Here is a 14,672-nt window from a genome sequence, read left to right as displayed (position 1 = left end):
GAGAGATCTACCCCCCACTCTCTGCCTGGTGAAGCATCTGACAATTTGAAAGTTGGAGGTAGCTGAGTGAAGGGCTTGAGAAGGAAGGTATTTAGGAAGAGTGTTAGATATAGTGCGGGTCCGGCCCCAGAAAGCCTTGTGGACAATGCAAAGGGTCTTGCACTTGATCCTTGCAGCCACCAGGAGCCAGTGGAGAGATTTCAGGGCTGGAGAGATGCGGTCCCTGGGCTTGAGGCCAAGGATAAGTCTCGCAGTCCTGTTCTGGATTAGTTGCAGAGGGAGGAGAGTAGTGGACGGCAGACTGAGAAAGAGGCTGTTGCAGTCGTCCAGCCTAGAGAGAACCAGGGCTCTGGAGACGGTGAGCTTCTGGGGGAAGGTGAGAAAGGGAAGCAAACCTTTGAGGAGGTGCAGCTGGTAGTGGGACTTCTAGGTGACATCCAAGATGTGAGGAGAGAGATAGTGGAGTCGAAGATGACAGCAAGGTTTTTAGCCTTAGAGGAAGGCAAAGGAAGAGGGCCCAAGGAAGGCAGCCAAAGAGAGAGGGAAAGCGGGAGCAGGAGTCCCAATGAGAAGGATCTCCGTCATAATAGCATTAAGGCAGAAATTGTTGGAGGTGCACCAATTCTGAATTGTAGATAGACAGTCAGCAATGAGCGAGAGAGGAGATGAGGCTGAGTGGAGCCTGAAGGAGAGCAGAGTATCATCCGCATAACACAAAGTTGGAGAAGGTAGAGATCAGGTAGGCCAAAGGGGCCAAGTAGAGGTTGAAAAACCAGGGTGAGAGGATAGAGCCCTGGGGAACGCCACAGGTGGTGAGAGAGGTGGCGGATAAAAAGGAAATAAGTTGGACCTGAGTGGGGCAGTCCAAGAGGAAGGAGGTCAACCACTCCTGGGACTGGTCTGTAATGCCCAGCTTCTCACAGAATCGCCTGATAAGGATGGCATGGTTGACCATGTCAAAGGAAGAGGAAAAAGAGGTTGAGGACAGAAGGAATGCTGGAATCAGTGCATGCTAATTCAGCAGACAGAGCACACGTGAATGGGGCAAATCCCCATGCAAATGCGAGCCTATCCATGCACACTTGAGCATTTGGAATCAGAGGTGCATCACCACACGAACTGCCTGTAGGGAACTAAGCTGATATAGCATCCATGAGATGATCACAACATTCCGTTCTCCTAGCCAGCCTGCCAGATAATAATAATATCCATCTAACAATTTAATAATAGGCCAGATGTATGTTTGTGCCTGTATGTTTGTCCAATGCAGTAGCATCGCCTGTTGTCACTGCTAGAGGGAGCTGTTGCCTTAGGATATATAGAGACAAAGCCAATTTGCATAGCTTCGCCTGTTGCCACTGCTAGCATATATAGTGTCCTACTGTGTTAATGCAAACCTGCACTTTGGCCTGTATACACAGGCCTGTACACTAGTTTCTTATATAGCGCTACAAACCCATGGGTCTGAGAGCGATGAAATAACATTGACATTATTATCCCACAGAGGTGTACTCAATTTCTCGACCTCAGAAGGATGAAAGGCTGAGTTGACCTTACCGGAATTTGAACCTGCCACAGCAGGCTGCGCACAGATATCAGGGGTGGCTTACTGGTCGGCCATTGCACAATAAAATTGGATCCCTTCTCCCAATAAAACAAACCAGGAGTAATATACTGCCACCTGCAGTGCTGTGTTAATGTGTTCAGGCCGGAAGCATCAGCATTGCTAGCCAGATGGAGGCAACCCAGACATGCGTAATGTGATCAGAAGAGGGCCTATAAGAATTGAAGAAAAAATAATTGTGTTCATGGTAACCAATAAGCATAAAGAAAGTATAGGTTACAACAAAAGATTCTTTTTAAAATTAAAGATAATGTTTTTAGAACCCCCAATTACATTGCACACGTAGGAAGTAACATTCTCCCACCTACAAATCTTATCTGAAGCCTTGAAACTGGGTGAAGCTATGGTAGGGGCCAAGAAGGATCAAATGGACCCTCCAGCTACTTCCTGGAAGGGGGGGCGCAGACAATAAGTGCTGCACGCCCGGCGAGGGGTGACACCTCACATTTTCCTTTAGGCCAGTTACTCTTAGTGCACACCACAACGCAATGGAAACTGCCCCACCACCTACACACAATTAGCGTAGGGGAGTAGTTAAGCTTTTTGTTTGGCAAGGAAGATTTAAGGCAATGTTAGGAGACAGCAGGCTTCAAAAAGACAGAGCAATCTTCTACTGCCATGGGTGGCAATGCTTTTTAGCGCGGAGAGCTTGCAAAGGAGGCTGCAATGTACAGCTTGACCCATGCCTCTGTTTACCTGTGTGTCTGGTTATTTAAGTTCAGGGACCCCGCCTGATGCAGCTCTTCCAGGTGCTTCCTGTTACCAAAGTATAGTGCAAGGTCTGTGGCGATGATGGCTTTGCGGATGATTTCCAGCACCTGCTCGTACTCCGTTGAGTTCAGAGTGGAGAAGATATTGTGCCCTTCCAGCTATGAGAAAAAACAAACACAGGTGAAAAGCATAAGCCCTACACAGGAGACATTCTAATGCGCCATTCTGGGACTCTGTTACTTTAGCGGTTTGGGTGATAGTAGAATTTGTAAATTACATACAAGGATACACTACACACCTTTTTGTCTGCTTAATAAAAACAAGATAATTCTTTTTATCTCAAATACTTGGCGCATCTGACAATATAATAAAGGTCCAGATATATGTCCCTGTATGTTTGTCCGATGCAGTCATACCTTCACCTGTTGTCACCACTAGAGGGCAGTGTTGTCTTATGATATATAGCGGTTCTACAGTGTTAACGAAAGCCTGCACTTTGGCCCATCTACACTAGTTGGTAATATTAGAGATACAATTTAGAAAAGGCAGCAGATGAGAAGCAAGTGACTCCACTCTGCCCCAGTGGAGAACGGTGCATTTTCTTATTGTAGGGCGTACATATTTCAAATGAATGTGTGCACCTGACCGAGCATAGTGAGAAGCCTGACCAACCAAAATGTTTACAATAATGGGTCAAAATGTGTTCTGCTCGTTGTATGCAAACTGGTGCATGCTGGTTGCAACAATATACATCAGGATTCCCACGTAAACACAGGCTCGTGTTTGCTTTGCCCAAATTGCCAGTAATACTATAATATATAGTTCCTAATGCGAGGCAGTGACAGGCCGAAGAGACAATGGGGCTAAGTACGAGTTTGCCATTATACAGTAAAAGTGCCATTAATTATGGTTACCAGCACTTTTACTGTACTAGCGAAGTACGAGTTGGCCGGAACACCATTGCTGGTATTACCGGCACAACCACATCTGGAATTACTGGCACTGGTAATACCTGCAACGGTAATTATGGATGGGCCAGAAACCAGCGCTGCTATTACCGGTACTATGGTATTATCGACCGATTAAGAGTCGGGATTTGCCAGTAATACAGCTGTTCTTTGCCGGTAATACCGACAAAACTAAGGCAGAGATACCCACACCTCAGAGCAGCTGGTAAATGGACACAGGTGAAGGAAATAAGGCCACAGGTGCACCCAACCCTCCCAGGTGCACCCAATGCACACAGAAAGAGTACGAAAGGACCACCCCATCTTCAAAATCATGTTGGGGAGTACAGTAACGTTGGAGAATACATCCAACGCCCTAAACGTGCTTGAAAGTACAAGCTGTGAAAGTCCCTGTAAAATAGATGTACCGTATGGAAGCCAGCAGCCCAACAAAGATTTCCCTGTGTCGGCCTAACGAAGCACAAGTAGCCATGCTTCAGCAAACCATAATGCATACACATTATAGTTGAACATAACCCTGTGTCCTTAATGGAAACAGCAGCATTCAACATTAGCTTAGGGAAAACAGAAGAGTATTCATTTTGATAATGAACAACAGTAACCCATTACACTAACTGAACAAACAGTACATGTAGGCCTGGAGATCTAGTTAGACACCACACATGGATGAAAACCCCCACACCCTCAGCAGAAAACATAAGCCAGGGTCTTGCAGAGAGATGCACATAAACCAAGTTGCAACCTCTGAAAGCAAGATTAAATGCTGCACAGTGATTGGTTAAGGCAAGGGTGCAAACATCTTCCCAGGCCTGAGCTGCGGTAGTGATGTCAGGAAAGAGCAACAAAGAAAGATATCTGACCCCGAAGCTAAAGGACAAGAATCGGCATCAGGAGAGCCATACCACCCCTGGTAAAGCTGGTGTTGGTCCTGCACTTCTTGGGCACTAGAACATTCCAGCACTGGCATCTCACAGCCTGCACTCTCCAAAGTGCTGGTGCGATCCCCACCACCCAGGCACAGATGAATGCCACCAAGGCACATTATTATGCCATTGCAGGCATGCCCAATGTGGTGGCAGCATCGGATTGCACACATGTTGAGCTGGTGCCCACCCCCGTCCCCAACACCTCAGAGGAGGTTTACAGAAACCAGAAGCAATTCCATTCACTGAATGTCCAGGTCAGATGCCGACCTTACCATCACCCACTGCAGTGCCCATTTCCCAGGATCAACCCATGACTCATCGGTCCTGTGGAACAGCAAATAGCTGGCATACAGGGAGCGTCACAGGACAAAGAACCTGGATATTGAGTGAGTACATGTGCAATCCCACCTACCTTGCTGTATGAGTGACAGGCAAAAGGAGGGGGCCAGTACAAGCAGCACTCGCCAGCGCAGCCCACAAATGACAGGCTGCAACCCACAGGAGTAGCACATGAGTGGGGCAGCAGTAACTGGCCAGGCCACTGCAACTCCAACAGGACATGCACCACTGGTACCAGAATGCACCATCACACATCCCTCAACATGCCATGGCGGTAATGTAGTGGGCCTGGCAACCTCGGAGTTTCAAGTGTCTAAGGGCAGCCACAAGAGGCCCAGATACACTTGGTGTGACCACAGGGGGTTGTGCAACAATTAGGTGCACTGCCCACGAACAACAATGTTGACTATGGTGTGGCTGTAAGATGAAGCACCCAATGATACCCTCATACATGGAATGACAATGCCAAACAGCTACTGAGTGACATTGCCCTGCCAATTGACATGGCATGCACTCAGTACCCCAGGAAAACTAGACCATCATGGATGCCACACAGACAACCTGCACACGTAACCCAGACTCCCATCACACACCATGCATGGGAGCAATGCACAGGCTCAGACTTCCCTCCCTGGCATGCTTCCTTGTCTGTCAAATACCCAAGAAGCAACAAGTGCTGACTGTGAGCTTTGTGCAAATAGTACCATGTCAGACTGGACATCCCGTTGAGCAGTGCAATCCACATGCAAGGGCTGAAATGTGGAACAGTGTGGCGGATTGATAGATGGGACATGCATGCACAGACTGACTATTGAGATGCCGCCGTAACAGGCAATACAACTGCTGATCATCATGAGCAGCACCTGTGTCTTTCTCCCTTCTAGGCATTTCTGGATACCCGCAGCTTCCATGTCTGATGACCCATATAATAGGGCCCATGGCAGGACCAGTGGGACAATACACACACTGCTTGCCTTCCAAAGCACTTTGGAAGGCCGGATCCAGATGCTTGCACTGGTCTGGGGGCGCTGGTGTACAGGATAGACAAGTAGGGACAGATTGTTCTGGCCTGTGCGAGGTTTCATAACATTTGCATGAGGTGCAAAATACCCCTCCCCCCAGATATGGGCATACCTCGCCAGAGGATGAAGCTGCAGTGCCAGCTGTGCCCATGCATGTGGACAATGAGCGCATGGACGCCACGGGTGGGCACATGGCTCAGGAGGAACTGCTCGAGAACGTTTTTTTTACTTCCTGTTTGGACGGATTTTCTATACTCTGGCCTGGTGGACAGATGTATAGAAGGCCAACCTATTTTGTGACAGGGACAACTCCTGGAAGCTGTAGCCAAACCAGTTCAGGTAGCAGTGACAGGCCATCTATGCTAAGATCTTCAGAGGTTATGAACTTGTAAAGTGTCCACAATCAGGTCACATAATGGGAATCACAGATTACACTTAGAGATGATGTATAAAAATAAAGTTATTTATGGCCAAAACACACTATCAAAAATGACTACTAGCAAGTACAGTCATCACACAAGATAATACATTCACTGTGTGATGGGACATAATGTCTGGGGCCTTTTGCCCAATAGTTCAGGTTAAAGTTCCACAGAAATTATGAAGCAGGAAAAAATGCAGGTAGGGTCTCGGGGGTCAAGTGAAGAGTTCTTACAGTTAGGGTACAAGTACAACTAACTACCAAAAGTAGCCACAATTTTCGGGTCTTGCGCAAGCAAGCAATGACAAAGCCAAAAGTGTTAGAATAAAGGTTTATTATAAGCCCATTGACGTATAATGGGAGTATAGGGGTAGGTTAGAAGCTCTGTAACTTACCCCCCCCCATACTCAGATTCTTCCCCAGACTTGGCAGGACAAAGGGGTCTGAGATTGCTTCTGCTTTCCCGGGCACTGGAAGCCCTTATAAGGATTTTCCTGGCCTCTCTGGCCAGGAAGAAGGCTAAAGAACAAGATGGCAAAAGAACAAGTGAAAAATCTCTTGGCACAGCTATGTGTGACCAGTAGCCACAGTTAGTAGCCAAACGTGCTAAGGCTAAAACGAAAATTCCCAAAAAGTGGGAAAAATTCACTGCGGCCATCAGCATATCCTTTTAGCACACCTAGAGTAACCAAAAATCCTCGGAGTGATAATCTGGGGCAAAACAAAAATGCACCCCATTGTACCTCAGTGTAAGCTGCTGTGCACAATGATAAAAAGTTATCACAAGTGATAGAAAAGTAACCAAAAGTAGTAACAGTAACACGAGTAAGGGAAACATTGTTTCCCAGTACTGACAGCCTGAAGGATATGTCAGTTCCCCATGACATATGAGGAAAAGCCAGTGCAGTGACGCTTAAGGCTTCAATGTACTGTAAAAAGTACCGGTCCAATAAAAAAATAAAAAGCAAAAAGTTTGGAGGTTTCATAAAGATGGGAGGAAAGGTGCAGTAAAGAGAAATCTTTCATAAAACATCCTCCTACACTTTGCACTCCCCTTGCACCTTTGTATACATTCTACACAAAAACAGTAATCACTTTGTCCGGTCATTGCTTCAAGTTAAAGTAGGTTTTATGTTTTAACGTGAATCGTAAAATGCCTACACCAAAAAGGCTTCTCAATGTCCAAACACCGCCCTCCACATACCCTCCTCAAACACCCACCCTCAACACAGCAAGGGGCTTCTTTGGCTGGTACATGCTGTTGGCAGTTCTGGGATCGGATGGTAGCAGGAAATAAGAGCTTCAGGATAGGTTGTGTTTTAAAGATGGCTGCTGGCGGCCTTTCTGTTCTGGAGGAGATGTTATTTCCCCCGTTGGTAATTCCATCGCTGGTGATTCTGGCAGTTTTGATGGCGGTATCTGTATTGCCGGCACGTATTAGCCGATAATGCCTGGCAATGGCTGTTTCCCAGAGGAGTGGTATGCGCTTGCCCGAGATCTCATGATACGCCGGTAATTCCGACAAACACCAAGCCAGTAACGGGAAAACCGGCATGCCGGTATTTCTGCCGTTTTACTGGTGGACTCATAAGTCCCAGTGGGGGGGGGGGGCGCTGGGTCCCATTCAAGAAATTTGAGGTCATTTTGAGGTAATCTGAGGACAGAGCAGACAATGCCTTTATTGGGAAGACAGGGCATGCTGGAACTGCGTAATCATATTAGAATGAACAGCAATTAACATTACCCCATACAATATCCTCATCCAACAATTAAATTAGCCCCAATGTATCCATCTACAATCCAATGGAAAAAAGAACACGGCACGTGTTAAAAATAAAGTGTTTATTCACACTCAAGTGGCAGAGTTTATTCATCCTTGCAATGCACAATGCTGGTAACCATGTCCTTGCCAACCCTGCCTACTGAGAAGTCAACGGCAGGTACATTTGCAATCGAGGATGCGTGTTTTTATAATTCACCTATCCCTATTATTAAAGTGCTTCGGAGTCCTCTCCAAGGCAAATGGGAAGACCAAGTAAAAGGATATATGGCAAAGGGATGAAACAAGGAAGAACTGGGGTCTGTGTTACAGGTGGAAGCACTTGAGGATTGTGTTGGCTTCTTCATGAACTTTCCAAGGATGCAGACTGCCTGTATCCTTCGATGAAGAAGCATTAAACACCACTGCCCCCCCCATCCCCCTGACAGGCCAGTTATCTTCTGCCAAAGTGGATATTTTCCGTTTTGGCGATGTAGGACTAGGCCGTACAACATTATCTTCTGTAGGGTTGCAATGGGATACCCCCCCATGCATTGCTCTACCAGCAAGCTTTGGAAGAATACACGGTTTGGTTATATGTGCATTTGTAAAGCAATACATCCACCATGTATTCGGCCTCACAGGGCTGAATGCCATTCACTAGTGCATCGTTGCACCTAACTGGCCTTACAATGGACTCCCGGCTGAAGCATTGCGTACAGAATGCCAAAGTAACTACAACATTAAGAAACCGCTCAAAGGATGCCCAGTAAACTGTGCATGATGGACACGACTTAACTTTGGACCCTTCTGGCAATTTGGGGTCAGTGCAAGTCCCTCAGTAACCCAGGTTACCAGAGCACATGAGGTGCAGATTGTATGGAGAAGCAGGTGTTCTTTAATGTTCTTGTGTAGCACGTCGGCACAAAGGGCATGGAAATGGCCCTTCCTGTGCATAGTGATGGCTTGCTCTATGGGCATTGTCCCCTTGCTGGACTGGGCAATAGCATGACAATTCCAAAACTAATATAGGTGAAACGTGCAGGCTGACAGACTTAGTTTAACAACCACACAATCAATTCATACAGCAATCTAATGTGTACATTCTTACAACCACACAATCAATGCAAACACAACCCAATTTGTACATTCTTACAGAGTTGTGTGGTTGGTATTAGAAGATGGAAGCTGTGATTTAGCAGTTTTTAAAATATTTCACACACACTTTCGGTTAGAGGGTTTCTTGCGAGGTAAATGCTCACACCTCTGTCCCTTACATTTTAATCGGATATAAAGTTCTCCTGCATCCTTCTCTTCACATTGACCAGTTTCCAGGATCCTATTTCTGGTCTTCAAATTGGCCCAGTTTCAGAGTTTCCTTTCATTTGCTCATCACTCCTGTGCACTTGTCAGCCATCGCTGGGTCTCTTCCATCGAGTCGGCAGCAGTGGTTCGTCAGGCTCAGGTATTTCCACAGGAGGGGAAAATGCCCTGTCTCTTGGCCTGACAGGGTCTCGCCACTGGTCTCTTGCCTTCTTGTCTCCTCCTCTGCATCTGTGCTGGAATGGGCGATCCTTGTCCTCCCACCACAAGCTCTTTCGTCTTCCACCGTGGGTCCATCTACCTTAGGAATGGTCTTCCACCTATCCAATGCCTCGGGTGAGATGCGCACTCTCAAACCTTCCTGCGCTTTACATTTGTTCATGTTGGGTCTCTATCACATTCTCGCGAGCTTCACAAAACTGCTCCTGCTGCCTTGCCACTGCCCCTCCTGATGCTCACCATCATCCTCATTTTTACCTGCTTCCTCCTGCCACCGCTCCCCGGTGTACACATTTCTCTTCATGAATGGTCACCTGCTCCTGCAACGCTTCCCGATGTTCTCCTTCCTCGGCTTGCTCCTATTGCACCACCTGATGGCCACCATCTTTCTCCTCTCCCAACACTTCTTGCCATCTTCCTCAAAATGTGCCAACTTCCATCGCACACACCCCTCAATTGTCTCCCGACACTCACCCAGCTCAACAAAGTGCAGGCTTATACAGCCTGAGGTCTCCTCTCCTGGCTTACTCTCTCTATGAGGGTTTGCACTTGGGTATGTTGATTAGTGTGGGTCTGATATTGGGGGATTTTAACTTGTGCACCTGTAGGGCCAATTTCTCATGCACTTTTCCCCTCCTCCTCCTCTCCTATGCACTTGCACGTTCTCAATGTCACTGGGCTTAGTAAGATCGTCTCCTCTGAACAAGAGTACCATCACTGTGTCTAAGAGAGGCTCGGCTTCACCTTACTGAGGAGGCCCAGCAATGCCGAAACACACTCCTGGGGTTGCTGATGGCACGCTGTTCAGTGGAGACCTGCCGAGCATTTTGGTGCAGGACTGACCTTGTGGGTGGGGCCAGAATGGTATGCAAATGGATATTTCTCCTCTGTGAATGGTCAGTGAGCTAAAGCGTGGTGGTAGACTCTCCTGAGTGGAGGTCATTCCATAGACTAGGTTATTTGAACCATGTTCGTTCTCAGTGAGGAGGCTCCCACACTCTTGTTATGTTTTTTCTGGGGAATATAAATATGGCCGTTCCCCACTCAAAGAAATTGTGCAATTGAGAGCAGTCCCCAGCAATTGTATCTGAAATAATCTAGCTGGGCTGCATGGCGGGACTCCCTGTGCACTTAAACACTTGCATTTTATAGATGTTCTAGTCCAGCGACAGGAGGGAAAGTTGGATACATACAAGTAAAATACACAAGGTACTGTGGGATAATGACGGTGGTTAGATGTTGCCGGTTAAAAAGGCAGCAACATGGTGCAGGGATTGATTTCCCTATGGTTGCAAGGGAGGCCAACCTCTAATCATTGTGAAATTCTATATAAGTGAAATAAACCAAGAACACTTCGCTATCTGGCGAAAGGCCATGTAGTTGTGTAGGAACTTAATACTCCCCTGAAATCCTCTAATCGTAACATGTGCGCTGTCTAAAAATGTAAGCTCTCCGTCTAGCGGGATATCGTTCATTAGTACCATCTGAATGCGCTCTAGTTCATGCTCATTTATATGGGTCGGGGTCATGCCAAGCCGAACCACGCTTCAATTGGTTACTTTAGATTTCAGCATTTTATTCCACTGAATTAGGAACTGCTATTCAATTAGGAGTTTTTTTTTAAAGATTATCAATTCACTACTAACTTGATGTCTTCTAATAACACTCAGGTTAAATGTAGATGTAGCAGTGAGAAACCCATCAATCACAGTAAGACCAAGGTCAGAGAGTCTGAGCTATATATGTCCAGAAAGGGCTGGTTTTCCCAACAGATAAACCGGTTAGTCAATTTCCAGTACTCGGATTGATCACCATCTTCGGCAGCCAAGGGATGAACTATGGGAATGCACGGCAGCCAAAGCTTTCATTGGGCCAGGAAGGGAAACCCCACTAGTGCAGACTGCTGCTGCATGCATCCTTCAATCTGTGTTTTACTTGGAGCATCAAGCCCTTTTCTAGTGCCATTTGCATGCAGCTGGAAGACATCTTTATGGGACTAGACGCTGTTGACGACGTTGGGCTTCACTCTCTGCAGGACCATGATGAATGCTTCTGGGAAGATCCATTTTGATGACTTAGAGCCATGAAGGATCCTCCTTTTAACTCAACGTCTATATAGAAAGGGCATGCCTGGTAAGCAGGATTGCGAGCAGTGTGTGGCAGGTGCATGCATTTAAAAATATGAGGCGTCTCTTTAGGCCGCTAGATACGAAGCAGTGGAAAATGTGCAAGTGTAATTTGGTGGAACGGCGAGGTTTGTGGTTGTGAGACAGGGTAACCGGCCTGAGAGAGTTTAGTTATAGAGTATAGTTTGCTAGGTAGGCTTGTTTTGGAGCATGAGGGATCAATTATGAAGGGTCTGTCCTTTCAGAAAGCTTTGTGCATCAGACAGAAGATTTTAAAGTAAGCCCTGTCTCAATGGTTCGACAGTGTTGAGGGTAGGTGGGTTGATGAGCAATTTCGTGTTGTCATGGTGAACAAGCCAACATGACAAATATTTGACTATTTGTATTTGATGGATTTTCTACACCTACATGGAGCAACTCTATCCCAAGGGGTTTCCGGGAAGTAGTCATTCAGATGGTAGTGAAGGAGGGAATTTTAAATAGCTTCTAAATAACACAAAGGAGCAATATATTTTGCATATTGTCTGTAAGTTTAATACATTATGGGGCGTTGTGACGGAAAACCTCTCCCATCCCCCTTCAAAGTGAGTTTGAAGTGTGATGCAAATAGATGGATGATGGAAGGATGCAGGCAATGGAGTAGTGTTGGAATTGTATTTTTCTCAGAAGATTGGAGCAAAGTTATCAATGCATTTAAGACCCTGCAGGCCAGTTTGAACCTCGCTCTATTTTTGACTGCAGTGAAGAGACTGTTGGAGACGTGATCACACTTGCTGAGTCCACAGACGCAAGAGACTGACACATTTTGAGCTCACAGAGTTTCTCCAACACACACAACAGGAGATCAACATAGAGGGCATTGGCTCAGTTGAGACCAATGTGACCTGCTTCAACCATGACCAGCACTTAATGTACTACCATAAGAAGGGGCCGCAGTAATGCACCACACTCTGAGGTGAGAAAACAGTTAATGTGACTGTGGCGTCAGCAAACGTGCAGAGGACAAAAGCCTGCTCAGGCTAGCAATAGATCCTGTGAGACAGGGATGGTATCTTGAGAGACCGACTCAACTGTGTCAGTTTGAAAACCTTTATTGTCAAACTTTGTGGGGTTGGTGTAATGCCTACCTGGCCCTAACTCTAAGGGGGTTGTTCCCTCAACTGATGCTTCCAAGGGCTGTCAATGTCTGCAAGCCCAAAACCAAAGTTGGTCTGTGTCCATACCTATGCTTGCCTTCACTCAAACCAAATGTGATAGGGGGTCTTCTTAAAGGATAAATGGTGGCTCAAAAAGAAATATAAACCACAGCTGGTTTCTGGTAGCCTTACCAATAGATGTAGTTCTGCCAGTGTCATTTAAACTCAAAAGGGTTGCCCTCAGCATCTTCCACGTAGGGCTTTTGCAGCAAGTCAATACAATTCACAATGTCTCTGGGTCTCTTGGGGTTCCCTTCCCCAAGCCTCGATTCTTCCTGTTCCAAATAAAAAGACACAGTTCCTGTTAGGCCTCTCAGGGCTCCCTTCCCCAAGGTCTAGGTCTCTCTGATCTTTAGAACAGTGTTCTTTACTATTCTCCTTGGGCCTCTCAGGGTTCCCTTCCTCAAGTTTAGGCCCCTTTTGGTCTTTAAAGAAAAGGTTCTCCTGGTCAGGATGTACCTTTCAATGTAGAATTCTTTCAGGGGAGTAGTATTAGACTTTCGAGAATGCCGGCTCTTTGCTCCTCCCAGACATGATCCCTATGACTTCTAGCCCCTTGTCTTAATCTCTGCACCTTTCTTCTGGCATCTTTTCCCTTCTGTGCCTCTCACTCTGATCTTTTCCACTTCACTGTGCTTATTACACACCTTTTCTGTCATGCACACTTGCACCCACTTTCCACCTTTCTTTGCCTCTTGCACACTTATCTTTACTGTTTCATGCACTCTTACATCTTATTTTCCCATTCCTGGGCTTCTTGCACACTATATTTTGGTTTCGGGCCGCTCGCACCCTCTCTGCTTCCTGTTCTTTTTCCTTCTCTTTCTGTCTGTCTTTTCCATTTCAGTTGCTTGCACCCTTTTCCCTGCCTTCTGGGTGTTCGCTCTTTGCTTCCGGTTTACTTTCTTTCCATCTCTTTGGTTTCTGCACCGCTAGCGCACTCTCTTGCTCTGCCTTTTCGGTTTCCGTGCTGCTAGCGCTCTTTCGCTTTGCTTTCTCTTGCTTTCAATCGACGGGTTACTTGCTCACTTCCACTGCTTCTGCTCCAGCCACCCACATGCTAGTGAGTTTCTCTCTCTTAATTTGTGAAACTCACCAAAGTAGCGCAGCGCTGGAGAGCAGTTCTCCTAGATTGAGGTCAGGGTCTTACCACCTGCCGCTCGGACGCCCATGGGACCGGCACACGTCCAAGTGGAATGAGCACTGGCCTGGACACGGTCAACCGCCTGCAATTTGTCCGGTTCCACTCCTTGGAGATATGGCTCCATGGTCATGCTGCAGCCGCTCCAACACACCAGGCCAGCATATCGGCGTCCCACACTCCACTGGATCTGGGCTCCTCCCTCTGCAGCCTTCTGCTCCTTGGCCTCCAAATTCCATCCAGAAACCTCAGCTCATTCATTGGGGTGTTGCTTGAAATTGCTTATGTTATTCATTTTAGCCTTATTTCATAATTTTAAATGGTTTCATAGGGGATAGGAAATAATTCCATAATGCCGAAACGCTTCATGTAATTCTGTGCATCAAGATGTTTCCAGGCAGCGTGTGAGCACCGTGGTAAAAATGGTGCAATTATAGACCAAGGGGCTAAAGGGTACTAAAAGCTTTATTGTGATTCTTGAGTTACTGGGACTTCATTCCCCAGACTCAGCCTCTTCCGACGCTACGTTGGTGCATCATCTGTGAGCACCGCAGGCCTTATCTGACTCGCGTCAGCCCAAAGCGCTGACGCGAAGCTTGTTTAGGCCCGTTTGCGGCAGGGTGAGGCAGGTTCATACTGCCGGTTTTCTTTTTTGTGGAAAAATAAATTCTATCACAGTGTTGGGTACGTGTATTTGTGGCAATAGAATACTTGTCTAATATGATGGAAGAGGGGATATTGGATATGACGGTGCTTTTCTGAATAAGCTTATTAATGAGCATGGACACATTACAATTCGGGCACTGAACAATATCCGGGAGCTAGGGATAGCTAGACCCAATCGGAAGATCCAAAGGTGTGGGGGAGCAGAAGCTAAATCGAGAATTGTAGCAGCAT

At 46.7% G+C, this 14,672-nt stretch overlaps 1 protein-coding gene across 3 annotated transcripts in view; it reads right to left on the bottom strand.

Annotated features, from left to right (window-relative positions):
* The window catches only part of PDE10A (phosphodiesterase 10A), a 1,126,451-nt gene that overhangs the window by 144,058 nt on the left and 967,721 nt on the right, over positions 1 to 14,672 (bottom strand). For all 3 annotated transcript variants that reach the window (XM_069607718.1, XM_069607719.1, XM_069607720.1), the window contains exon 18: positions 2,321 to 2,493. In XM_069607718.1, the coding sequence (XP_069463819.1) occupies positions 2,321 to 2,493 (173 nt within the window). The remainder of the gene's footprint in view (positions 1 to 2,320; positions 2,494 to 14,672) is intronic.

Source organism: Ambystoma mexicanum, chromosome 4q, assembly GCF_040938575.1.
Source record: "Ambystoma mexicanum isolate Mex_15411 chromosome 4q, UKY_AmexF1_1, whole genome shotgun sequence".
Taxonomy (NCBI): domain Eukaryota; kingdom Metazoa; phylum Chordata; class Amphibia; order Caudata; family Ambystomatidae; genus Ambystoma; species Ambystoma mexicanum.
Note: the sequence above shows the minus strand (reverse complement) of the source record. Positions and strands in the feature narration are given on the sequence as shown.